Genomic DNA, 27,262 nt, shown 5'->3' with positions numbered 1-27,262 from the left:
AATATCAATGCGTCGTATAAGTACTGGCCGTATCAGTACAAGGTGATCTTAGGGTCATCGACGAGCTTGAAGCCCCTAGATTGTAGCAAATTGAAGTAGAGGGAGTGGGAGGACTTGATGGCAGAACAATTAGGGTTAGGAGAAGGAGTTGATGACAATTGGCCATTTTCATCTTCTTTGGGGGTACTGAGATTGAGAGCTAGTGTGTGAGGAAAGATCATGAACCAGCCAGTTGGAATTTTACGTCCATGTCGTCTTAACCGCTGTTTCCCTGCCGTAAGCAACATTGCCGTTGATGGGGCCCATAATAAAATCATTCCCATCGAACGATGACAAAGTAGAAGGCATCAAAACGGCACGCCGTCCTTGAACACTTTTATTTTTTTCTTTTTTGATATACGACGTGGCGTGTTGTGGGTCAGAGATTACAGAACCTAAAAAGCGGGGCGAAGGAGCAGATCACAGTGTCCATCGAAGGCGGACGACGAAAGGGAAATAAATAAGCTCACACGTCTCTGAGTTGCTTCTTTCTTTCTTCCTCTCTGTGCATTGAAAGCTCTCAGCTTCGCGTTTTAGTGTTGGTTTTGATCTGACAGGCTATACCAGCGATCTTGATCAGGTCTCCGGCCACTAAGGTTTCGTACGATACTTACGAATTGCGCGTGTTCTATTTTTGTGCATTATTGATTTGGAGGAGTTTGGATCGTGTTTTAGGTTGATTTTGGGTTCTGTGTGGTTTTATTGATTTTGGATCTTGTTTGTTGGTATAATAGCTGTTGTTTGCATTGTTTAAGCTTATGTATTGGGTCTACTTGATTTGTTGTAGTTCTATAGTGGTGTAAATATGATTATGGAATTCATTCGCTATTGCTGTCCGCCTCCTCTTCCCCCAACCTGACAATGAATTTCTCACCTAGATGGCTAATCAACGTCTGATCCAGGGAGCAGTCTGGTTATTATACTAGTTAAAGTAAACACTACATGAAGAAATGTTTTTTTGTAGAATGAATAGGAATCTAAGGCCTAATTATAGGGTAGAAATGATAATCAGATTCTTTCTTCCTCCCCCTACAAAGTGTCAAAGCCCTAGATGTCCTGTGTATCATATGCTTCACGTTAAAACTGGAAGTAGGTTAATTGCTAATTTTTTTGTTTAGCAAGGATAAATATAATGAGATGATGATCAGGTGACTTGGTGAATAGTCTTTTAGTTTACTATGTGTGATCTTTGTTTCTTTTGTGGTACGGATGGTTGGTGTCTCAATATAAATGCACTTCTTCTGTTATAATATTTGAGTTCTTTGTGTATGTGCATATCAAGCTGAAAACGTAGAACATTTTATTTATTTATTTATATAAGCCTTCATTCATTCTTTTAAATTAATTTTGTTGCATAGTATTTGCTTCAAGTGGTATATGTTCCAAGACCTACAGCAGGAAGTATGATAAACCTATTTAAAGTGAAGGCGAAGCAAAGGGAAATTTCAGAAAATGCTAATGGGAAGACACCTGTCAAAAAGCAAAGTGCAGGCGAACTACGTCTTCATAAAGGTTCCTGTTTATAATCTTTCTGACAATTATATGTAGTTATGTACATCTAAAATGTTGTAGGAGGCATACCCGCCTTTAAAGTTTCCAAGATATGCCAAGGAGACTAGCACTGTGAAAGAAACTTCAATTTGATTTTTTTTCCCTCCGCCTTCATTTTTTTATGAGTATCATTTCATGAGAATCACTATTCTTTCTGAAGATTATGGCAAGCTATGATATTTGGTATCGCAAGAAAGGTTAAGTGAAAGCAAGTTTCTAGCAAGGAATGGAATAAAGTTGACGTAGAAAGAATAGATCCCGTGTTGAAAATCGAGTCAAGCATAGATGTTATTTTAATTTACAGAATGGTCAGCCATGTTGTTCTTCCGTATCAAAGATTATTTGTATCGTAAGATTTGTAATTTACCTTACACATGCAGGACATTCAATAAAGCTGCTGTTATATTTCTTATGTTGCAGATATCAGTGAACTTAATCTAGCAAAAACTTGTAGTATAGCATTTCCCAATGGGAAGGATGACTTGATGAACTTTGAGGTTACCATCCGGCCTGATGAAGGATATTATGTGTAAGGAACTATTTGCACAATTGTTCTTTACTTTTCTTCTTCAGTAATTATCGTTATAATTTTATGGGCAGTAATTGTATTTTTTGGGTAAGTGGCTGTGAAGTGTCCTGTAATTGGTTTTGTTTTGATAATTTTAAATTATTTCTTTCTCCATAAGTCATCGATGCTTGACTTATCTTTCTATTTTTATTTTTTTCCCAGAGGTGGTACATTCTTTTTCACCTTCCAAGTTTCTCCAGTCTACCCTCATGAGCCACCCAAGGTCAAGTGCAAGACAAAGGTACAAAAGCATATGTTGTTTACTGAATTTTGTTGTCATCCCTATAATGTTGCTTGCTAAACATGGTTATAATATTTCTGCCATGTGCAGGTGTACCACCCTAATATTGACTTGGAAGGAAATGTCTGCCTCAACATTCTTAGAGAAGATTGGAAACCTGTTCTGAGTATAAACACATTAATATATGGGTTGTTTCATCTTTTCACGGTATTTATTCTTCTGTCAAGGAGTTGTTTGTTGTGATAAAGTTGTGTGTGCTAATGATTTGCTGTTATTGATTCAGCAACCCAACCACGAAGATCCTCTCAACCATGATGCTGCGGCAGTTTTGAGGGATAACCCAAAGTTGTTCGAAACCAATGTGAAAAGGGCGATGGCAGGTGGGTATGTGGGGCAGACCTCTTTCCCACGCTGCATGTAGCCACTGCTCATGTCAAGGACAGCAAAGTTTACTTACAAATTCAGGGGCTGTAAATTCGGGCAAATGTCTCTTTCCTCTGGTGTGTTGTGATTCAATTTATCCTAACTGTGCCAGGTTGGCCAGAAGAATGTTTTTATCCTGCAAATCGCATTGGCTGCTTGTGATATTGGGTGGGGATATAATTAGATTTCCTTATTCTGATGTGTTACAATTAGGAGATGTTGGAAGTACCTCCTGTTGTATTGACTTAACGTTATCTGTATGGGATGAAACCTTCTTAATTTCTGCTTTGCGGAAATCATGCTTAGGCTGTAATTCAGTTTATAAATCACTTACCTTAAAACTACTTGTTTGCTTCAAACCTCCTGTTTGGCTTTATTACATTCTTGATTGAAAGGAAAAAAGTTATGCAATTTCTTATTATTGCGTTTAGAACTTCAGATGTTCATTGTTGCTGTCAACCTGTTTTAGGTGAATTTCAAATGCAAAGTGGAATTAAATTTTCTCGACAGCTTGAGCTATCCCAGGTCGTAAGTTTGGGGGCTGGGGAACTGACCTCCCCATTGAGGAGTTGCAATCCCAAAATGGGTCATTTCTCCATTGAAACATATGAACTGAAAGTGAGATTACCAAGGAAGGTTTGGCTATGTCAATGAGACCCCATAACATCAAAATTCCGTTTAAATGGACATTGCATTGTTGTTTTCTCTGAAGAATTTGATGAGTATCATATCATGCTTGGACAAAACGTGAATCTGACACAAAGCCACAAAGACACATTCTGAAGAAGAAATGCCTAATATACCTGAAGATATATTGAGGTACATTTTTAAAAAATTAATGGGTTTCCCTCCTGCTAAACATTACAGATAAACATTACAGATCTGCAAAAATGTTACGGCAGCAGCAGGATAAAACCTCTCCCCAGGAACACAGACTGTTGCAAAAACAGGAAAACAAGAGCAGCAATATAGATTGGTTTTCTTTCCAGCAGAACTCAAGGGATCTGAAAGTAAGATTTTCTCATCCTTCCTTCTGCTTCCTAGATCTCTTGGACTCCCACGGCGGTACACAGCCTTTGTAATGAGAGTGTAGAAACAGCGAAGACAGGGACACTTCCCTCTGAGGCATTGAGATTGACGACAAGCAGCTGAAGGCACTTCTCAGTCTCTTCTTTTCACTGTCTCTGCCTTGGAAATCAGGGTCATGTGGCACAGTAGTAGCCTTAAGGGATTCAGGGAGTATGCAGTTGCATAGCGAACCTGCAAGGAAGGCATAGAGGCAGAGATAAGCAAGGGACATCATATTTTCATTATACTATTTGTTGAGGCGTAAAAGAGAGCAAGAGGTATGAAAAAAAAAAAAAAGGAAAATTTTTTCATGGCATCGCAAATTGATCAGATTCAAGACTTAAGAATTGATATGACAGGCAAAAGGAACCAGGTTTTTTTGTTTATAAGAATGATGAGCTTTGGGGTTTATTTAAATGCCTCAAGAAAGACTTGCACCAGAATCACAATGTGCATAAGACTGAAGATCTGAGCATGAAAAGTAGGACGGAGATAGAAACTGCACAGCACATTGACAAATATTAATGTTAAGCTCAAGTGCATACAAATGGCTTGAAAAACTGTGTTCAGTTACTCTTGACTATCAGTACATGGACTCGAAATTCTCTATGCATAAGTCACAAGGTGTATGACATAGAGAGACATTTTTCATATACCTATTCTCGCAAGTCGATTCACCCATTTTGGTATGGGGTTCCCAGTCAGTCTGTAACATATATCATTGCAAAAATGGTTGCAGTTCTTAGTAATCAAGTGATAGGTATCACCATTGTAGTTTGCAGACTGGTGCTCCATGAACTCTCTAACCTGAAAAGGATCCAAGCATGTTGTCCCCATAAAAATTGATTTCCTAAACTTGAAGCCAGGGCACTGTCGAGGGTCAACCTCAAAGACACCAGTTGTTGGGTAGTCATGGGCTCCAAAGGCATACTCTACGCCATGAACTGTATTATGCGTTAGGAGAATCAGAAAACAGTTGCATGCATCATGAACATAATATTGCCTGAGCTGGAAAGGAAAGCAATATAGTGATTACCTTATAGACCCACAATAATAAATCACTAACCCAGTTCAAGGATCGTAATCTCATCACATAGACATTTATATGGACCAAAAAAGTTTGCTCCTAAGAAAATTGTTAGGTTCCTTTCAATGATGGGGAAAAGATGTAAAATACAGAAAGCTAACCTTCCACCCCAGAATGAAAGATGCCTACGCCAGCCCAATAGACATAGCCATTAATGGTTGTCAAATCATACACATTCAGATAGACTGGTGAATTGCCTGGACCAAAGCCTGCTGACTTCACTTTTGAGAACACACAGAAATTGATGGTTGAATTACCCCTCAAACGAATAGGTACAACTGAGTGCCACCCAATCATTGGCCGCAATTTCATGTTTAAGGATGAAACCAGTACAAGTCACTTCCTAGTTTCAACCTGCAAATTTGAAATCATGTGATTATTTGCTCCAAGAAAAGAACTGCAAACCATAAAATATCATTTTCAAATAAGCATATCTTCTATAGGAGAAGACAATTCATCTATTTCACCAGGCACCAACAATATCAGCCATTCTTTTATGCACAAAACAAAATGGCATACCAAATAATACCAGAGGTAGGGTGAAATTCTGACATCATTCACATCATTTTGCAGAAGTCGTTTGAATATAAGATATAACATTGCTCCTAAAATATTATTGGTATCTTTCAGTTATACAAGTTGGACAAAGCTCTCCCATGAGAAATGATAAACTATATTTTGTCATAATACTTGCACATTCAGGTTGTCATTTCCTTTGTTAAGATCCGCTAGAGCAAACCCATTCAGTCTCCTAAAGATCACGCATGCTGCTCAGCTACAAGAAATGAGGCCTTAAGTAAAAATTTTGAGTCTACATTGTTGTGTTCTCAGACTCCCAGTCCTTACAGAATATCAGTCTGTCTCAATTAGCATCCTTTCGTATCTTAACTGCATCAACCTCTAAGTCCTTGCAGATGCATCAAGTACATAATAGTAGGGTACAAAATATGGCCACCTTAGTTAAAAATAATCTGAACATAAGGCAAAAACTTAGCAACTCAATAGCCCAGATAGCAAAGATACTACTAATAGATCAGCCTCTAAATCCTTGAGGAAAGACTACAGCTTTACCCAAAAAAGGCAACGGATTCAGTTTGCTGTTGACACCAACTTATCAGACTACCCTTGAGTAAGATGTTAGTACATATATTATGCCCCAGATCTATAGAATTTTCAATCACTGCACTTCCTTTGATAACATTAGCCAAAAAAAATTTTGTTTAAATTAGAGTTCTTTACTATCTTGAACCTGAAAAGTAGGGAGGAAATCAATTATTCAAGCATAGAACAAGCCGTGAAATTGATGGTGAAAGAAAAGAAACAATGAAACTTAATGAGTGGACGAGCTACACATTTACCTTACATGGGAGAGTAATAATTAAAATTAAAACCTCAAAAGAACATTCACAAAATAGATACAATCTTTCAAGGAGGCAGAAGAATCGCAGGAAAATCCACAAATGAAAGGAAGGCCACTACTATTCTGACTCTATGAGACTTAATGTTGACTTAAATAGAGGGAAATGCTTGTGCCAAAGAACAAAGCAAATCTAGATCATGTATAAAATTAAATCCAAATCAATGGAAGGAAAACAGAGAATGGAAGAGAGAAAGTACGAAAAAAGAAAGTAAACCCATGTCATAAAATGGAAATCAAACCATCTAAAATGAAAGAGAACTATGCAGAGTCATGTATTTGCCTGTTTACATTATTGGAGAGGAACCCACTACAAAACGAAACTGAATAAGATAAAAGCCTGACATATTTGCAGCTAAAATGCAAAACAATTGAAGAAATTAAGACTGCAAGAAAGATTCCGAACATGCAAAAGAGATGTTGGAAACCAGATTCATAGCAAATACAACATAAACCCATTACAGGAAACTGAGATTCAAAAGACAAAGCTACCTTCTTAGAGAGGACATCCATTACGTTGAGAAAAAAGTAGCAGTAGTAACAAAATGCAGGGCACCCATTATTTCAGAGCAGATAGAGCAACTGAGAAAGTGAGAATGATGCGGTCGTGTTTGAAATCTGAATCCCACAACACATCGTGTGTTGTTGTTGCAGTTCTACTGACAAAAATGAAAGCTGGAGCCTGGAAGACAGCAGGAGGAGCCACAGAAACTACTGTCTATGGCTTTTTGACAGTCCAATGAGGAAAGAGAAGAATAAAAAAAAGATAAAGCCAAACTAATTATAAGATTTCCTGCTTAAAGGTGAGAATAGAAAGATATGAGATTGTTTGACCGCCTTGCTTTTGGAAATCAAATGAGAGTTAGCTCTTCTGGTAATCATGCCATGCGCTGTTTTGTCTTGCCCTCATTCCGGTAGATTTTTTTTAGAGGTTATTTCTCTACAACAAATATAATAATAATTAGTCAAAAACGTTCACTTGTGTCAAAATGTGTCACATAAGAATACTTAGATGTCACATTAGATTTTTCCGGACTTCAGATCATGTGAGGACGAAAATGATACTTTGTGATAGTTAAGGGATGGAATTAGATCGAAAATAGTTTAAAAAAAAAAACGAAACGAAAGATGTACTTGAGAAGCTAAAAATACTTTCTAGCCTATCGAAATTGGATCAAATCCCCCTTTCTATTTTGTTTTTACAGAATTGTGCTAAACTGACATAAGTGGTTTGCAAGCTATTGTACAAGCTCATAAATTTACCTCACACCCCCTAGAAAGATAATAACTACAAATTCTCATGTTATAACTAAAAAAAATGTTTCTTTCTAGCAGAACCATGTTCAAAACATTGCAGCATAACTCGGCACACCGAGCCCCTCTTAACTTTGTGGTCCTCGAGGTGAAAGGGAGAAGTCTCCTAATTCTACAAGACTACAACCCAATGTCTTTTTCTCTTCTACAACAGCTGTGGGGTGGGGAATCGAACCAGGTCCACTGGGTGATAAGTGGGTGGCTTGCCGTTGAGGCAACTCTTACTTCCCTAATTCCACACCCAAGCTATAACAGTACAAAGATAAAGAAGTTTCAGTAAACAACTTGTGCGCAAAAGCTCCCGCGGTGAATGGAATCGGGAGATGCACACAAACCTATCTCTAACCTCTAAGTCGCAGTGCCACATGCTCATCTGTTTCTGAATGTTTGATTTCATATATCCAAGATATTCATATACAAGTAAATCCATCAACCGACTTTTGTTGATGACACAACAGGTTTCAAAGATCTTAAACAGTAATGTGTAATTACAACGCAGATAAACCAGAGGGAAAGAAATTTAATTAAAAAAGATTTGAGCTCATGGAAGCAAGCGAAATAGCATTTACATTAAGGCAATAAAAAATGTGAAAAATATTATCAGACCTACTTCTCTTTCTCTAAAACCAAAATTCTGGCATCCTACATAATAATACTGAAGCATCTTATAAAGTAAGCATCACTCTTCAACATCATCATCATCATCATCAGGTGGTGCATCCTGTATTTGTCTTCTTGGTCCTTCAATGGTACCATGTATCTGAGTTTGCCTTGGGTGAACAATTTCCCTAACTATTTGGGTCATTGATCCAAACAATCAAGAAAAAAGAGTTCAAATCAGAAAAGTCCAGAGGCATTGCCACATGTCGATCTGTATCAAGTGTATAAACGAACCAAAGAAATGGCAAAAGAAAAAAAAGTACAAAGAAAGAAAAGTCCAGAGGCATTAGCACATGTTGATCCATATCAAGTGTAAACAAGAACCAAAGAAGTAGCAAAAACCTAAAATTCATACATTACAATTTACAAGATTGGCCTGCCAAGTCTACAAATTTCGACTCACGTTTAAAATGCTTTTAACAAATTTGACTTTTTTTTGTCAGAACTTTATCAGACAAAGATGATTTTCTATCAATAGTTCTTTTTCTTCTTTTTTTTGAATGGCATATATCAAGAGGTTTGAAACAATCTTACTTTCTAGACGAACTTTTTCTTAAGCCTTTTGAACTAAAAATTAATATTTAGATAATAAGTGAAATTCACCATTCTACTCAAACCAAGAGCTTAACTGGTCCAAAAGCATACCTGATCTCAGAATCTTGATACTAAGGGCGCTTGCAAACTGGATCTCTGATTGATGCTTACTGACGAACTTACCCTGCAAATACAACAATCAATCAAAATTCTTGAATTTGCAACCACATTTCATAAGAACCCCAAATCCTGTTGTATATACTGAGTGGCATGAAGAATGAGGGTATCAATAGACTCATGCTAGTTTCCATCGAATATTACAGCCAAGAGTTCCCATACAACGGGGTATTTCACAATACTGTGAACTTAAAGTGGTTTCTTGTTTATTCGATGGAAGAGTGCTGGAGCTAAAGTAAGCTGAAAAAAGACAGACATCCACGTAGTGTCTTTGACATCAAAGTTTTAAGGAGGCCCAAGAACAGAAATGAAAAGAGGGAAAAAAAATCACTTTGCCTCATTACATTGTTTTAGCATACTCTCCAAGGAGACTCAAAATTTAACAATAAATACTGTGATAGTAACATTGCCTGACGAATGCCTCTTGTGGACTTGAAAAAACCATATCCATTCAACAAGAATCAAAATGATGAATGGTAAAACAATACAAATACTTACCATTTCAGAGTACACAAGATCCACAATTTGGTCCAGTCTAGCTTGATGTCTTAGTAAGAATGGGCGCAGATGGCTCATATACAGTTGCCTAGCTCCCTGTTCAGAAACAAGCACTTCATCAGGCTGGTATTTCATGCCTTTCTGTTCAATCAATGATGTAAGATCCCACTTGAATAAAATTTCCAAAATAAACAGCTAAAAGCTGTAGTACAGCTACAGCAATTTCATTTGAAAGGCCAAAATTTCGAAAGGTCCATAATATAAAACAACTAATGCCTTTGGAAAATTGAATAAATGCAAGAGCTAGTAAGAAGTGACTACCATTCACGAAAAATAGAATTCACACTTACATTAATTGATGGAAGTTGTAGCCACACAAGGAAAGCAAACTTCACGTGGTAATATAGTGGAAACCTGATGAAACAAGGCAAAAACACCTCCTACGATTAAAATGATATCAAATAAAGCGGATAAAACAAGAAGTCCACATCTCAAATCAAATGCAGGGTTTGAACTTTGAAGTAAATCCAACAGACATGGTCAGCAATTGTTTCCTCAGACAAAAGTTTTGCAATCCTTCCTTCAGAACCATCAATCACTTAGAAAGCTAGAGAAGGATTTGCAACAAATACAAACTGACAAATACATACCAATATAGAAAAGGAAAACCCGAAAAGAGAGGGGAAAGGAGAAGGTACTCAAGCTGTTGTTGACAGAGTTTCCACTAACCAAAATTCATACCGTTATAGATGCAGAAGAGATCAGTCAAAAGACTTTCTTTCATGCACACAGCCCATCTAGTTCACCATTCACACTCTATAGCATTCTTCCTTTCGGAGGTCATACTCCACAGTGCATGGTTTAGAGATCATATTTTTTTATCTTCTTTCTTTTTTTTGAAGAGAAAAATTTATTACTGGCACCAAGGGGGTGCAACCCTAACAGACTTTACATAGAAGAGAAAGACAAACTAGCAAAGAAATTGGAACTAAGCCCACTAGACCAGTGCTTAAGCGCAATTAGCCAACCATCCAAAAAAGCTAATATTGAACATTCCTTTTCCTGGAATACCTTAGAGTTTTGTTCCTTCTAGATTAGCCAACAAGTAACCAGGAGGAGTATATTTTTTTATCTTCAAAAGGTCGAAATAGCTTATATAGCCATCAACGTGTCTGAATAATGCCAACTACGAAGAATAGCCTATGCACGCAGCACGTATCACCTTCTTCTAAATGTCTTTGTGCCTTGGTACATAAAGTTATGTTACATCTTTAGTTATGCTCCAGCTTCCTTTTGATTTTTGCTGCTCCATGAGCAGCACTATTCTCGTTTAGCCTTGCCATCCATACATCACATCCCAAGTTGCTCATAACTTTTTTATTTTAAATGCAAGAGAACGTTATTAAGGGGCACAAAGAAAGTGCAGCCCAAAGAAAAAGAACAAGATTAGGCTAAATCAGGAGAATTCCATCAATGAAATTATAACAATATCTATCCAACCTAAGTTGCTCATAACTGAAAAAGAAAACACAGTATTTCTCTGCTTACGATTTTATTCCTCTTCTTTTTATTCTAAAGGAAATCAATCTCTCTCTCTCACAGTCACACACACACACACGAGAGAGAAGGGGGGAGAGAGAGTACCAGGAGAGTAGTTTGTCTGTAAACACTTCTGCTATGCTAAAAGATCCATAGGCTGCAATGCCAAAAAACAAGGAGATGTCATTCTATAGGCAAAATAAATCCGACTAAAAATAGCAGCTATAAACTGGAAGTTTCAGGTATTCTAATAAATTAGAGGCTTGTATGAGTTGTGCCTGCAACCACACATGATTACAAGCAGATTAGCATTGATTAAAGTCATACTTCAATATTTTAAGCCCCCTGAACTTGCACCTTGACATTTCTAAGAAGTTTCTTAGACAATAAATATAAATGGCAGCAAGCTAATTCTCATTTTCCACCAGTTTAATAGTCTATTTAAGATCATTTTCCAGATCAATTTGGTACACAGAACACACCTAGAAGTGATGTGGTCTTCCATAAAATTTTAGAAACTAACTAGTTGCAAATTTAGATAATAAGTTTGTCAAGTTTTTTAGAAAATGACAAGTAAAAAACTAGCGACAAATTTCAAATTATAAGAAAGTTAATGTCATGATGGCAATACCTGCCCAATAGAAAAGCCACTTTTGTTGCTCATTCTGATCCTTGTTCTCAATAGCCTTAAATGTTGAGTAAACAGGTAAAACAAGCCCAACTGTGCAACTGCAGAAGCAATAGGCCAGTGATGCATTCAAAACTAAGCATTTGATCATATATCGATTCTTGATCATCATTTTTTGAAAAAACTTTACTGAAAAAAATATGTTAATCTTAAACCACCAACTCCTTATGCACAAAATTGAGCAACATAAAGACTTCAGAGAACAGGGGATCATCAGCCACAAGTCTATATGCAAACTGCAAAATCATAGTAAACATCTTAGAGTAATATTATACAAAACCAACTAACTCAAGGTGCAAGCTAAACACCAGCAAAACTATACGATTCGGCCCCAAGAGCCACAGGTTGGTTAGCACCAAGGCTTTAATATTAGGAACTATAAAAGATGAGTTTAGTTACTTGAACTGGCTTGAAAGGAAAGGGCTGATAATGGATTCATCCTGTTGCAGTTGAGTTTACAACCACGGACGAAAAAAAGATGCAACAATCCAGAATGTAAGCAGCATCAACAGAGAAAAAAAAGAGAATAAAATGATTGAGTGCCATCTAAAATTTCTAAGGAATCAGAAAAAGGACCACGGAAGTCAAACTTTGCAGCCCAAAACTAGTCAGATTAGAGGCTCCCCAAGCTCACCGACCATTTTTCCATACTCCAGAAATTCTAGCATTCCCTCCTCCCACAGACAAACAGAAAAACGATAGGAGCCATTTCAAATGTGAACTAAAAGTTATTCACGCAAACGTTGAAGCTAAATTTCTGATTCAAATGACTAAGGCCGATTACGTTCTCTCACTATGGAAATCCGGCATCACAATTGGAAAAAAAGAAAAAGAAAAATGGAATCATTGCAACTCACCAAGCTGTTCGGACAACTACGTTGGAACCAAGGGGGGAAAGCAGCAACTGCAAGCCGACCTGCAATTCCAAAAGAATAAATATATCTTAGGATTCTTTCAAGTCGCAATCAGATTTCTATCTACAGACAGGTTGCAATTTTGATTTTGAACCATTCTGTGCAAGTAAAAAAAGAACTTTCGAGAAAAAAAATTTTCCCTTGGAAACAAACGGAAGATTTAAAAAGATAAGCGCTGCGAAGATGAAAAACATATTGAATAAGGAATGATCAGAAGGTGCGAGAAAAAAAGGTGAAAACCCTAATTCAGATAAGAAAAAAGAACAAAGATTGAGCGATTGCAGACCTCGCCAGGGAAGGCCATGAATGGAATTTGCAGGGAAAGAGGAATGCAGTAAACATACAAAAATGATATTATTTACTCCAATAGTTGGATTCTTAATGAAGGATCAACTATTATCGGGCAGCTCAGCGGGCGTCGGGTTTGGCAACTCCGATAACTTTGTATGATTCGTTGCAACTTATGGGCTTGCCCGACCCGGCCCATAAGCCCTCGTTCCGTCCCGCCTAGGGCTCACCATTTGACTCGTGGGCCTAGGCCAAGCCCAAGCCCGAGCCCTGCCTGGGCCCGCGGGTCAAAGCCTGGCCAGGCCTGAATTTTTATTGGGCCTGTACAGCCCCAGCCCGATGCCTCAGGCGGGCATGGGCTCGATTTTTTGGACCGAGCCCGGCCCGAAGCCCGACACTTCGGGCCAATTTTGGCCCAACCCGAGCCCGACCCGATGATGTACCATGTATCTGCATTCTAAATCTCTGAACTCTGATGTCAGGAGCATCTCTATGAACTCTGATTTGATTCTCTGAAGTGATCAATTCACTTTCACAGCTGTTCAAATTCACTTTCAAAGTCACTCTAACTCAATCACAGACTCACAATCGTAGGTAGCAGGTTACCGTTTGTGAGACTGAGATTCGTGAGAGAACCTGAGATCATAGCCCGTAGCCGTAGGCGTAGCCACAGCACTGCAATCAACACTAACTGACTAGCAGTAGCAGGTTACCGTTGCTGGCTTGCTGCCTCACAGTGACAAAGTCACGGACTCACAGTCTCATAGAGTCACAGTTGCAGAGAGACAGGGACAGTGAGCGTCTGAGACTGAGAGACATAGAGACCTCGAGTTTCGATCGTTGGGTCCGTTGGATCAACACTCCAACACGCTACAAATACCCCCTTCTCCTTCTCACAAATCACAATCACTCACTCAATCTCATAATCTCAACTCTCAACCTTCTCAATCTCACATCTCAAATTCTCAGTTTTGACTTCTGAGTTCTCATTCTCTGTGCTCTCTCTAAAACCAACTTTGCTCTCTGAGTCTCGGTACCGGTGGTACCCAATCTCCACTCAAGTGGGCAGTGGCTAACTCTGAAGTCGTCAAGCGATCGAAGTGGTGAACGAAGCTAGGTAATTGCCTTTATCTCCAAGGGACAGAAGGCAGTGGCTAAGTGGTTGGGCATTTGGCATTCTGATTGTAATCTTATCTCTTATTCTCCCAATCTCCCTTGACCGGTTGACCCTTATCTCTTCACCTAGGTGGTTCCGTCTCCGTGGCTAGGTAATTGCTGTTATTAATTAACTGTTATTGAATTTATTTTATCATAACCAATTATCAATTATCAAATTGTCGAGCCCTAGTCCTGCCAGTCCAATCCAGTCTACTAGGGAGTAAGGTGGCATTGACTCAGATGCGGCTACATGGGATACGACGACACGGGAATTCATAAATTCTCAAAGGATTCTGCATGCGGGTGCGGAGGACTCGGCAAATAAAAAACATATATATTTATTTATTTATATAGTTTACATGCATATGCTAGAATTATAAATTGTAATATAACTAACTCCATTCATATTTCAATTGTAATTGTAATAGAAGTCAATGCAACACTACTTATAAAACATGTTCACAATAATATAAATAAACTAGTCTATCAGTTAAGCAACAACATCATCATCATCACCGCAATCAACATCTTCTATGAAAAGAACTCCTTCCATTTTAGGTTCATCAAGAGAGACGTCCGAAATCTCTAGGATACCTGCATCATCCATAAGATCAAAAGCATCTCCACCAACGTCCCACATCTAAGTTTCATCTGTCATATATTGATGACTTTTCCTCGATAGAAAATGAAGATGAGTGTGTACAAATACTAATTCTTCAGTATGATGTGGCAGTATCTTATTCCTCTTCATTGAATGAATGAATGGATATGTGCTCCAATTCCATTCCAAACAAGATGAATATGAGGGTTGACCCAATAATTTCAATGCTAGTGTTTGCAAAGTAAGAGTGGAAACCCCGTACATAACCGACCAAATTTTGGGATCAAGTGATGCCCAATCTTTCGTATGATGGAAAAAAATACTCATAAAACTAGAGATGACAATTCGTGCCCAACCTGCTCCGACCTGTAAGAATTTTCCCCGATCTAAGACCTGTGCGGGGCGAGGACGAGGGCAAAGAAATTCAACCCGCGTGGGGGCAGGGCAGGGGCGGGTATGCCTCCTGCTCCGACCCTCCCCGCCCTACACGCCTGCCTCGTACCCTGCCCCGCAATACATATTTATGTACATAATATATATAAGATTTCTTTTATAATATAAATATTTATTTATTTAAACATATATTAATTTGATATTATTATTAAAATCAAAGAAACTCCTAAACTTGTTTGGTAAGTTTTAAACCTAAGTACCTAAGCATTAAAACCCAAAAGTTCTAAAAATAATATTACAATACTCCTAGACTCTTAATTAGATTGATTATTGAATAAATATTGATAAAAACATAAGACCGTAAATCTTAAATTAAATATGGTCTACTCCTAATTCAATTGAATTGATGTTGATAAAAAATAATTTAAGATCCCTAAACCCTAACTTAAATTGACTTGATTTGAGCATATTATAATATAGTAATAATCTAATATTGTTAAAATAGAGATTTGAATGCTTAGTTTAAATCCGATATAAATAATCCCTAAACCCTAAGCACTAAATAATCCATGAACCCTAAACCTAAGCACTAAACCCTAAAAATTAATCCAATATAAATAATCCCTATGATTTATGGTGATGAAGCAGATGATCAGGGGTGTTACAACTATCCTAGATCCTAGATATAAGATGATGTTGTTGGAATTCTACTTTATGGTGATGAGGTAGATGATCATATTAGGATGATTAAGAGAACTTGTGAGGATTTGATGCGTGAATATAGTTCCCAAAAAATGGACATATAGTGACTCTTCTGAAGCATCATCTATCTGGTATAATAAATATGGTCAAGAAAGACTCTTTTGCAAGTTTTGACCAATTTGTTAATAGTATAAAAAAAGGGTACAATTGAAAATGTAAAAATGGAGTTGCACCATTATCTTGAGAATGATGTATTGCCTCGGTATAATGATTTTGATATCCTGACTTGGTGGAAAACTAATGGACCCAAGTATCTCACTTTGCAACGTATTGCACGAGATATTCTAGCCATTTTGGTTTCTACAGTTGCTTCAGAGTCTATCATCAACACTAGTGGTCGATTGTTGAGTCTACATCGTAGTAAACTTCATGTGAAGACAGTAGAGGCATTGATGTGTGCTCAAAATTGGCTATGGAATGAAATTTCAACAAATAGAGGTATGTAAAATTAATATGTAAATTAGTTGAAAGTTATTTATTTGAGTTTATCTTATTTTGCAATATATTTTTGGTGTTAGGTTCTTCATCAAAAAGACTACCAATGGATGGCACAATTCAAAATATTCTTGCTGATTGTGATGATGAAGAATAAGAAGCAAGTGATGTAACCATGATTGGTTGATCTTTTTGATGCTTGAGGATGTTATTTTGATTGCTTTGAAGACTTGAACCTATCTATTTTGGATATTTGGGACTTTGGGTGATAAAACTTTGATTTTATTGAACTTGTTTATTTTGGATGCTTGGGTTATGTAAGTTTGATTGTAGTGTTTTTTTTGGATGCTTGAATTAAGTAGTTTGAACTTTGGATGATTGTAGTAGTTTTTTTGGATGTTTTGATTAAGTAGTTTGAACTTTGGATGATGGTAGTAACTTTGATTGTATGTTTATTTTGGATGCTTGGATTGTAGTAACTTTGATTGTATGTTTATTTAGGACTTTAGGTATTTATTTCATTATTTGTTTATGTTAAATCGAGTCGGGTTTGATCGGATTTATGTGGCCTTTGATCGGGGCAGAGACCTGCATGGACTTGTGGATCATAACGGGGTGGGGTAGGGGGCCCTTCCATCGAGGTGCAGGGCAGCCATGATCCGTCCCCGTCCCGTTGCCATCCCTACATATAACTAGAAAAATTGGCAAACTCCACAGTTACGTTCTTTCTTTCATCATCTGGGAAGTATCTTATCAAGCATTTGCTTCTTTCATTTGAAATTTCCAAATCTTTATGGGGTGGAACACGATTTGGAGCACCATCAATTCATTCCTTGCTATAACAACTATAAATTAATATGAAAAGGCCGAAAAGGCAATATAAGAAATATTAAAACTTTCAATAGAATAAGAAATTATTACAAATTTATAATTTAAAAAAATTACATTGGGTTTAATGAATGAGCTAGGCAATAAAGTGGAGTGTTGTTCTTGTTTCATCTATCAACAAGAATGGAATAAACAACGGAATAAAAGCTTGATTCTTCAGTAACTTCATTTCCTTCAAAGCGGTATATAGATGTCCTCACTCTTTCAATCATAGAATCGCACATTTCATATATCAGATGAAAAGTACGCTTATCTGTATCCACATACCAAAGAATCCTATACATAGGAATAGTAAAGAAAATGACCTTATCAAACCAGTCCGACTAAATATCATTCTAAATAATTTGCTTCACATGTTGAGCCTTTCCTACATCATCTTCTATATATGAATCCCACTCATAAGAAATCACCAATTCTTTCAAACCACGCTTAATGAGACAATAGTAGAGGCAAATATGTTTTAGCGACAAAAAATAATTTCAAGGGCACAAATTTGTTGAACATTGCTAATCTCATAGAATGATTAGTTATAAAAAAAATTTTACTAGCACCGTATCCTCTGGACAATCATTAATCCAATGACAATCTTGATAAGCAATCTGCTTAGCTTCAGAATTTTTGGGGGTACAAATATTCTTAAGAGCGAGATTTAATGTGTGCACTACACAAGGTGTCCAAAATATGTGAGGAAAGTGTGACTCAATAATCATACCTACAGCCTTGCACACTGGGGCATTGTCAGTAACAACTTGAACCACGTTTCTCTGTCCAACCTCAGTAATAGCCACTTTCAAACAATTGGTAATGTAAAATTTTTCTTTGAATTCACATTCACAATTTACAATTCTTAAAAACGTTGGACCACTCTTAGTTACAGCTATAATATTGATAGATGGCCTTCTTTGAGGATCCCCCATCAATCAGAGACAATACTTAAGTCTTTTTCACTCAAGTGTCTTTGATCGACACTAACAATCTCTCAATGTTTGCCCACTCATTTTGAAGCAATGTAGTCCTCAGTGCATTGTAATCGGTGGCATAAAGACCGTAATGTCATTATTGACTGTGAATTTGTAGGAATTTATGTAATAAGGATTTCTAGCCACGTGAAATGGCAATCCCGAGGAATATAATATTCTTACTATTTCACTCCTCAACTGATTTCGAGCTTCATTGTTGAAAGCTTTTGCTAAAGCTAGATCAGTAATGCCCTTTCTTTTTTTTGCTTGAAAATTCGACATTCCAAATGATCCTATTCCTCCCATAACAAAACTTCTACTAGCAATCGCACTATGAGTTTGACTTGAAGTAGGTGGTAGTGGGACATGTACAGATCTCGATTTCTTCAATTCTTTAGTATCTTCATTAAGTTTTTGCATCTCAAACTTCGTTTGAGGAGTCACAACATTGTAAGAAGTCTCTTGTCCTTTGATCTTAAGGAGATGAGCTAAAACACGTGAATAAGATCCCAAATAATTTTTATTTACAAAAGTTACATTGAAATATAACGTTGGATCCCTTTTTCCCACCTTTCTCCAACACCTTTACATATCTCTAATGGGGATAATTAGGATCATTATCATCAGAATTATTCCCACTAGAACTCATCATGTCCCCAAAGAATAAAAACAAAAGATACCTTCGACATAAGAGAAATCGTTTGAAACCCCAACCTCTTCAATCTTCACAGCTACACAAGTAAAGCACCACTATTTAGAAGTTTAGTTGTGCATGCTACTTTATTGTTGGCATTAATATTGCTACATAGGTTGGGCTATTGGTATGAGTTCATTGCCACTTGGCCCAACTATTGGTATTAGTATTACGTTGCCCTACTATTGGTATTAGTATTGCTATATGGTTGGGGCTACTTGTATGAGTTCATTGCTACCTGACCTTACTGTTAGATAAGTCCATTCATTTATCAATGAGTTTGTGTCTATCATGTGTTATCAATTGGCCCATTTAATTAGGTAAGCCCATTTATTTATCAATGAGTTTGTATGTTTGTGTCTTCCATGTGTTATGGGTGGGGCCAATTTAATTAGATAAGCCCATTTTTTTATCCTCCTCTATCAAGTGAATCTGTAATTTTCAAAAGAGTGAGTCTCTATCTACCAATAGCAATGGGTTTCACTCTACAAATAGTATGGTAAATCGAACAAAAATTGATGGAGGATAAAGCCATATCGACATCGTACCTCTCTGGTGTGGTGGTGGGTGATGAGAGATCTAGCTCTTGAAAACCCTCTTTAGGTTCTTTGTAACGGAGCGAAACAAACGAAGCTTTGATATGTGATAAACCGCTTGAGAAAAAGCTTCGTTTTAGAGCTTTTTTTGAGCGCGATGAAGCTAGGGCGAAGATTATTAGGCTCGTTTGGTAGAGCTTGTACTGCTAGTGGTACCACTAGTTTTTAAGCTTCCTTCAACGCCGTGCCAAACACATGCTAGATGTGTAAGTTCATCAAATGAGAAATTTATTTATACACCACAAAAACACTATCTTTACATCACTTTTTGAACATGATAAGTTTACACCAAAAAATTATAAGTTTACACACAAAATTATAGTGAAAAGATCAAATTACCCTTGTTTATAAATGGTACGCTCTCTCATATTTCTTTCACTTCTAGGAACGCTCGCTCTCTCTCTCTCTCATAATTACTGAATAAAACCCATTGGTACCTTTTCTTTTCTTTTCTCCTCCTTTTTTTCCCATTTACTCCTATGTAAATGTTAAAATCCAAAACGAAAGTTACCATGATAAATTCTATTTTTTCTGTAAGAATGGTTATAGATCATTGTGATATAATTAACTGAAAAATATGAGAAGAATTACATTTTATTGATGATGATATTAATTGTTGACTAATGATCCATAACCAATTCCAAAAGGAGTTAAATGTGCAGTCTTTTTTTTTTTCCTTCTAAGTTGTAATTGAGTGAAGGAAAGGAGTTCATGTGCTTTGTGTGTATAATGAGTTAATTAGTGAAAAAGAGTTTGCTTGTTTAACTTACGAAAGTTATATCATCAATTCTCTTATGCAAATGCTCGCAAGTTATATTAACTTTCTCTGTGTGTGTATATATATATATAGAGGAGTAAAATCACGAGACATAAGGTCTTCTTGAGAGCCAATAGAGGAAAGACATGTGTCATGCAAGTACTGAGTAGAACGTGGGATCAATTGCATGATCCCATGTCCAAGCTAGGGATCGGCCATGATCCCATGTCCAAGTTAGGGGGTCGGCCAGTCCAATCTAAACCCTGATATCATAGAGTAAATCTCGCAATCAATTATTAAGGGAATAATAAAATTCATTGATTTAAGGAGAATAAACATACTATATATAGTAGAAGGAAACTTAAGGTATGAGACTCTTTTTTCATTTACAAAAATAGTCACACTTGCGACGAGATTCTAACTTGAGTATCGGAACGTCCTCGGTCACCACCATAGCCATTGGACCTACTGACCTTCTTGTTGCAGGTGATCAAGAATTGAAGTGAATATTTTATATTTCTATTGAAGGATTGAAGTTCAGTGTCCCCATATTGTATTAAGGCTCAAGAAAGTGAGATTCTTGTTCCACATATATATATATATATATATATATATAGACACACACGAGTGATGATCAAGAAGTTAAAAGATTTCTTATTACAATTCTTCAAAACTCAAGATCGAGATTTCTCCAACAAAAGGAGAATGATACGAATTGAAATGCATCATCTTATCTTCCCTAAATCCCTCAATCCAAACATACTCTAAGAATACATCACAATCGCTATATTTTCAATTCATGCTTTTGGAGATTCTAAGCATTGAATTTACACACACAAAGAAGTCCCGAACAACATAGTTTCAACTCAAATTTCAGATCAACATTCATCGTTGGTCCCCTACAGGCTATAGAGAGTCCAAATTCAGTCTCTAATAGTCTAACCACAACGAAGTCTACCGCGAAGACCACTGCATTCAGTGTCCACATATGTTCTTGAATTTAGTTCAAAAGCAGGAATTAATTAGGGACGTGAAGAGATAATATAAGGTTGTCGTCAATGTTTAATGAGGTTTTGGATTCTGTGAAAATGGACATCAAAGTTCGTAAGAGATTTTATGGAGGGACAAGTAGTTTGTTATGTTGTGTACATGGTGTTTTTAGCTACGAACAGCAAATGTTACCATTTAGGCACTAGATGTCCAAAATCTTGGCACAATCATTAATAGACGAAAATTTTATTCAATTAACCCCAAAATTTAATTTAAAAAAATAGAATGAAAAAAAATAAAATATATATATATATATATAACCACAAAAGTTGGAAAAAAAAAATCAAGCTCTGCCAAATAAGTGGGCAGAAAGTGCAATAATTGGAGGTGGGAGTTAGCATTACCAGTACAAAATCATTGAAGTGGGTTGGTTATGTGTCAAAATGCAAAATCCATACGAGGAGTGCATAATATTGTATATATGCAGTCCATACATATATAAAAGAAAAATATATCCTGATTAGTTAGTCAACAAAATTAAATGTTTTTACTATTGATCAGTTGAAACTTCATCAGAAAACTTGCAAGTTTTGGACTAATTAAACGGTGTAGTCATAAATATTACATGATTATGATGTCCCAATATAGTGCATGTCATTACTATGAGGCATGAGAAGTAATTATGCTATTTATGCTCCAATTCTTGGTTCTTTTTTTAAAAAAATAAATAAATTGAGGCTTAAATAAGGGTTTGGATTAATTTGGTCTACTTAACTCCTTTATCACACAAAAAAAAATATATAATCACATCTAGAACATTGGTTTTTATAATATAGCAAAGAAAGCAAGAGTTTTTTGTAAGAATGCCAAAATTGATGTGAAATTGAAAGGGACTTGGTGTGTGTGTGTGTATATATATACTAAAGGGCCTTGATGTCACTTTAGTACATCCTATTTTACAATCATTGTATTTGTTGTGTAAAGACAATGTATTATAATAATTGAAGTACTAACCCATAAAATGTCATGCACATTATATATATATAGATATATTAATCATAAGCTTAATCTTGTTCCTTTTGAGTGTGCGTCTTAACAATGTTGTTGTCATAGAGTGTGTGTGTGTGTATTATCTTCAAGGAGTAATATATTTAAATAAATTATTGAATATAAGACAATTATCATGTTCTATATGTATGTATACACTGCATGATCCAGCTCTTACGAATCTGGCTGACAAGGTTTCATAACTTTTTTTGTTTGTCTTTTTCCCTTAAAAAAATGCCAAAAGATCTCGAACCTGCAGATTTTTGCAAATTTCTATATATATATAGGGATGTAGGGTTTGACCCGGGAAGCAAGGCACATCAAAAATTAATTAGTTAAACACTTTTAAGTATCTCAGGAACTAATATGGTTTCTTTCTTAATTTATACACATTAATAACATATAATAGTCATTCACATGACCAAAGTTGTTGGGATTTAATTATATATTATTATTGACAAATTATTGGAGAATCTTACGAGAATGATAAGAATAATATTATCTGCTAGGGTTAATTAGTATCAAAATTATATAAATTTGGTCTATATCCATATAAAGACAATCAGTATATGTTGTATGTTCAATACGTTATCAATACTGGATCATTGACACAAATCACGACACAAATACCATTAATTAGTCCTAATATATACTATTATAGGAGAAAAATTAAGAATATATACTTGGGCCACAATTATAAGCACAACTTGCATGTAATATAATCTGGCCGATCAAGAGAAATATATATATTTTGCTACAAGACGAATCCTATACAGCCAATGTGGTGATAGCCTAGTTCGTGAACTTCTTCGGGGCCAAATCGTATGGGCTTGGGAGGTCATGAGCTCGATTTTCACCGAGAATAATACTTTTGTGGCCAAGGGTTGAGCTTTGAGCCTTTAACCCAACTTATCATATCATCATGTGGGAAACTTCTATTTGTACAGACCTTACAGCTCGAGTTTAGGCTCATATAAGATGTTTAAAGAACAATCATGTATGGTGTCGGTTAAAAACAATCAAATACGTGAAAGAAATGTCTTAACTAGAATACGAATCCAATGAATCTTCCGAAAATTATATTAAAATACATAGAAAATTACTTTTAAATTAGTAGACAATATATTTTTTTTACATCATAGTTTTATATATTTATAATATATATACATATTGTTATACTAACAGAACTCAGTAGAGCTTTTGGCAGATAATTATAGAAACCAAAACATACGTAGACATGTATAGATTAATTTCATTGATTTATTTTCCATATGAAATTATGCATTTTATTCTCCTCATCCCAGAACATAGGTTACGGTGTCGTATTATGACGTTTTTTGTTCACACTATATGATCCACTAAACTTGAAGTATTTAAGCCAAATTTAGATGAATTGTGTAATACTAGCTAGCTGTTTGTTGTATAGAAAAATAACAACTCTATTCAATGATGACATCATCCTTTGAAAATTTTAAAATGTATATATGAGGAGACTGTTAAAAAGTATATATGAAGAGAGAATGAAATGATATTGTTTGAATAAAAATAAGAAATGTGTGATTTGTTTACATAATCAAGGTTTTTTTTTATTTCGAATACTCTTCTTCGACCCAGGGACACATGTATGGAGCATGTATTCTACTTTAAGTTCAAGGCGTCCAATAAGAAAATCAAGTATGAAGCCATATTAGTAGAATTATGCCTCGCAATCATCTTTTACTTTTGTTCTCTTATCTAACGTTCCAAAAGTTACAAAACATCATCTTCCCAAGAACCTAAAGATTTATTATAGAGACGGGAAAGAAAATGACGTCAAACATTTGGGCTAGAAAATGAAAGGAAGAATCCTCATGACTTGATACATCTTGCATGTATCCAACAAATACAATCCAAAATTTGTTAAAAATCAAACTGATCAACACACAATAATTTAAATAATTGCAAGTAGCAAATTCTTTACCATGACAAAAATTTATATGGGGAAATATTTCTTTTCATATGACAGATAGACAACATTTAATTAAACACTTCTCTCCCCCTCAAACACTCTCCTATTATATTGCACTAACATTATATAATATGTATGACATATATTATATATGAAGCCATCGTCGTTGACCCGAAGAAAAATTGTGGCACTTTTCAGATAATTGATTGAATCCTATGCATGCCCATCACTTTGTGTTTCTCTTTTGACCCTTTTTCCTTGGCCAATTGACTTGTTTGACTATAAAAATTGAAGCTCCCAATAATTGCAACTTGCAAAATGCCAAAAATGACACAGTGCAACAGATGCTCAAACCTTTTTTTAAACAAATATTACGTACCCGTTGCTTGTCTGAAGAATAATGTTATTGCAAAGTTGTTCCTCTGTGTGTGTGTATATAATGTTTACTTTCATCATCACATAACACAGAAGGTACCAGCTAGGGCAACCGTGATGAAATTGGCATGCAAAGACAAAATTTCCATTTTTGTATATACATATTAATAAATCAAAAATTAATTTTATTCATATCTGTTAGTCCATTGGGAACCGACAATTACAGCTGCTCATCATTTTTTTTATCTATTTATATATATATATATATATATATATATATATAAACTCAACATGATAGTACCAATCTGCAATGCAAACAAAAGGGAAAAAGTTAAATAAGGAATTTAAATAATTAAGTCAAAGCTGAGCCCTTGTGGTCCCAAGTTAATTATTGGTGAGAAACTTATATATGCGTGGACCTGATGATGAGAGCTTATGCTCATATTTAATGTTCAAAATATAAATTTATATGGTTTTGTTCTCGATTATTAAAAAATTATTATTATTATTACGTAAAGCTAGCTAGAGCTTATCTAATTTGAACTCAATGGTTCAAGGATGATCTATGCATAGCCTTCCATTCTTGTGTATTTAAGCCAAATCCCCATACAGCTTTGAAATTCTAAGGGAAGGACTAGCTGTGTGTTTTTTCATTTCCACAGCCGCTTGAGATGGCTGGCGCAAATGCACAAAACGATGCCGTTCCTAGCCTACAAGCCAAAACACTTGCAGATTTTGACCCTCCGAAGAAACCAAAACTAAACAAGTATGCTATTGCTTGTGCAACACTCGCTTCCATGACTTCAGTCCTGCTTGGTTACGGTCAGTTACCTATAAACGACACCGTTTTCTTAATTACCTTCATTCTTGATCTTAAGTTAACTAACTAGGTGTTACAGATCTTGGAGTGATGAGTGGAGCTTGTATCTTCATCAAAGACGACCTCAAAATCAACGACACTCAAGTTGAAATCCTCGTTGGTATCCTCAACTTGTACTCTCTACTTGGCTCTGCTGCCGCTGGAAGAACCTCCGACTGGATCGGTCGCCGGTACACCATAGTTGTCGCCGGCGCTATCTTCTTCGTCGGAGCTATCCTCATGGGGTTCGCCACAAACTATGCCTTCCTCATGGTTGGCCGCTTCGTCGCCGGCGTCGGAGTCGGCTACGCACTGATGATTGCCCCCGTCTACACCGCCGAGGTCTCTCCCGCTTCTACTCGCGGCTTCCTCACCTCATTCCCGGAGGTCCGTTATATAACTCCTCTTCAAGATCTGCTACGTGTCATCACACAAAATTCAAATTTTCACCATTGTTGGAACCTTTTTTTTTTTTTTGAATATTTGAATGCTTGTAACAGGTTTTCATAAATAGTGGGATATTGCTTGGCTATGTATCAAACTACGCCTTCTCGAAGCTTCCGACTAACCTGGGATGGCGATTCATGCTCGGAGTCGGCGCGATTCCGTCTGTTTTCATCGCCGTAGGAGTGCTCGCCATGCCAGAGTCTCCGCGGTGGTTGGTGATGCAAGGACGACTCGGTGATGCAAAGCGAGTTCTCGACAAAACATCCGATACAGTAGAAGAAGCACAATTGAGATTAGCAGATATAAAAGAAGCAGCCGGCATCCCACAACACCAAAACGACGACTTCGTGAAGGTCCAGAAGAGAAGTCACGGAGAGGACGTGTGGAAGGAATTGCTGCTCCGCCCTACCCCAGCCGTTCGTCACATCCTAATCGCAGGTGTTGGTATTCACTTCTTCCAACAAGCGTCTGGTATAGACGCTGTTGTACAGTATAGTCCCCGTATCTTCGAAAAAGCCGGTATCACGTCGTCTGATAAGAAGCTACTAGCCACCGTAGCCGTTGGATTCACCAAGACAATGTTCATCTTTGTGGCCACATTCTTGCTTGATAAAATCGGACGGCGGCCGTTGCTTCTCAGCAGCGTGGGTGGCATGATTTTGTCGCTAGCAACGCTCGGTTTCAGCCTCACGATCATCGATCACAATCATGAAAAAATAATGTGGGCCGTCGCATTGGCTTTCGCTACCGTATTATCCTACGTCTCGTTCTTCTCGATTGGAATGGGACCTGTCACGTGGGTTTACAGTTCAGAGATATTCCCATTGAAGCTACGCGCGCAAGGGACGAGTATGGCAGTGGCAGTGAATAGAGTGACAAGTGGGATCCTCTCAATGACATTTATATCCTTATACAAAGCGATATCGATTGGTGGGGCCTTCTTTCTATTCGCGGCAGTTGCAACGGTGGCTTGGTTCTTCTTCTTCTTCTGTTTGCCTGAAACGCATGGAAGGACACTCGAGGACATGGAGGGCTTGTTTGGTAGCTTGGTTCAGTGGAGGCCCATTACCATGCAGAAGAATAACAAGAACAAGACAGTTGAGAGCGAAACTAACGGTCAGATTCAGTTAGGAAATAGCTAGGAACCAAGGGTAAGTGTTTATTTCATATAGTGTTGTTGGGTGGGTTAAGATTTGCAAACATAGTGGGTGGTTTTTGCCTTGCCCCAGTTCCTGTCATCGGCACATCCAAACAAGTAAAAGTTGCAGATCCCTCTGTAGCAATTTTTAAACTGGATTTGTTGCATAATTGGATTAAACCTACTATAATGTTGGGACTTATTTTCCA

At 36.7% G+C, this 27,262-nt stretch overlaps 4 protein-coding genes across 8 annotated transcripts; 2 read left to right on the top strand and 2 right to left on the bottom strand.

Moving 5' to 3' along the window:
• The first annotated feature begins 441 nt into the window (after nucleotides 1-441).
• Nucleotides 442-3,181, top strand: LOC119990990 (NEDD8-conjugating enzyme Ubc12-like). Of its 2 annotated transcripts, XM_038837153.1 has the most exons (7): nucleotides 442-569; nucleotides 1,079-1,085; nucleotides 1,396-1,551; nucleotides 2,011-2,119; nucleotides 2,321-2,399; nucleotides 2,490-2,606; nucleotides 2,683-3,181. In XM_038837153.1, the coding sequence occupies exons 3-7, from the start codon at nucleotides 1,443-1,445 to the stop codon at nucleotides 2,818-2,820; spliced, it is 552 nt and encodes a 183-aa protein (XP_038693081.1). In that variant the 5' UTR covers nucleotides 442-569; nucleotides 1,079-1,085; nucleotides 1,396-1,442; the 3' UTR covers nucleotides 2,821-3,181. The 2 variants fall into 2 exon arrangements, with proteins under 2 accessions (XP_038693081.1, XP_038693082.1); XM_038837154.1 differs by lacking the exon at nucleotides 1,079-1,085 and having other exon boundaries at nucleotides 497-635; nucleotides 1,398-1,551.
• A 418-nt stretch (nucleotides 3,182-3,599) lies between these two features.
• LOC119990988 (deSI-like protein At4g17486) lies at nucleotides 3,600-7,253 on the bottom strand. The gene is made up of 4 exons (XM_038837148.1): nucleotides 6,887-7,253; nucleotides 5,079-5,331; nucleotides 4,547-4,834; nucleotides 3,600-4,082 (listed from the first exon to the last, which is right to left on the bottom strand). The coding sequence occupies exons 2-4, from the start codon at nucleotides 5,287-5,289 to the stop codon at nucleotides 3,844-3,846; spliced, it is 738 nt and encodes a 245-aa protein (XP_038693076.1). The 5' UTR covers nucleotides 5,290-5,331; nucleotides 6,887-7,253; the 3' UTR covers nucleotides 3,600-3,843.
• An 829-nt stretch (nucleotides 7,254-8,082) lies between these two features.
• LOC119990989 (HVA22-like protein k) lies at nucleotides 8,083-13,157 on the bottom strand. Of its 4 annotated transcripts, none has more exons than XM_038837149.1 (9): nucleotides 13,005-13,157; nucleotides 12,662-12,720; nucleotides 11,963-12,040; nucleotides 11,748-11,845; nucleotides 11,222-11,273; nucleotides 9,928-9,991; nucleotides 9,578-9,718; nucleotides 9,014-9,086; nucleotides 8,083-8,500 (listed from the first exon to the last, which is right to left on the bottom strand). In XM_038837149.1, the coding sequence occupies exons 1-9, from the start codon at nucleotides 13,020-13,022 to the stop codon at nucleotides 8,388-8,390; spliced, it is 696 nt and encodes a 231-aa protein (XP_038693077.1). In that variant the 5' UTR covers nucleotides 13,023-13,157; the 3' UTR covers nucleotides 8,083-8,387. The 4 variants fall into 4 exon arrangements, with proteins under 4 accessions (XP_038693077.1, XP_038693078.1, XP_038693079.1 ...); XM_038837150.1 differs by having other exon boundaries at nucleotides 9,578-9,673; nucleotides 13,005-13,155; XM_038837151.1 differs by lacking the exon at nucleotides 11,963-12,040 and having other exon boundaries at nucleotides 13,005-13,155.
• Nucleotides 13,158-25,195: 12,038 nt separating this feature from the next.
• On the top strand, nucleotides 25,196-27,262 carry LOC119990806 (polyol transporter 5-like). Its single transcript, XM_038836910.1, has 3 exons — nucleotides 25,196-25,431; nucleotides 25,509-25,855; nucleotides 25,969-27,262. The coding sequence occupies exons 1-3, from the start codon at nucleotides 25,281-25,283 to the stop codon at nucleotides 27,055-27,057; spliced, it is 1,587 nt and encodes a 528-aa protein (XP_038692838.1). The 5' UTR covers nucleotides 25,196-25,280; the 3' UTR covers nucleotides 27,058-27,262.

The sequence above is a fragment of the Tripterygium wilfordii genome, chromosome 22 (genome assembly GCF_013401445.1).
Source record: "Tripterygium wilfordii isolate XIE 37 chromosome 22, ASM1340144v1, whole genome shotgun sequence".
Lineage (NCBI taxonomy): Eukaryota > Viridiplantae > Streptophyta > Magnoliopsida > Celastrales > Celastraceae > Tripterygium > Tripterygium wilfordii.
This window is presented reverse-complemented; position numbering and strand designations above follow the sequence as displayed.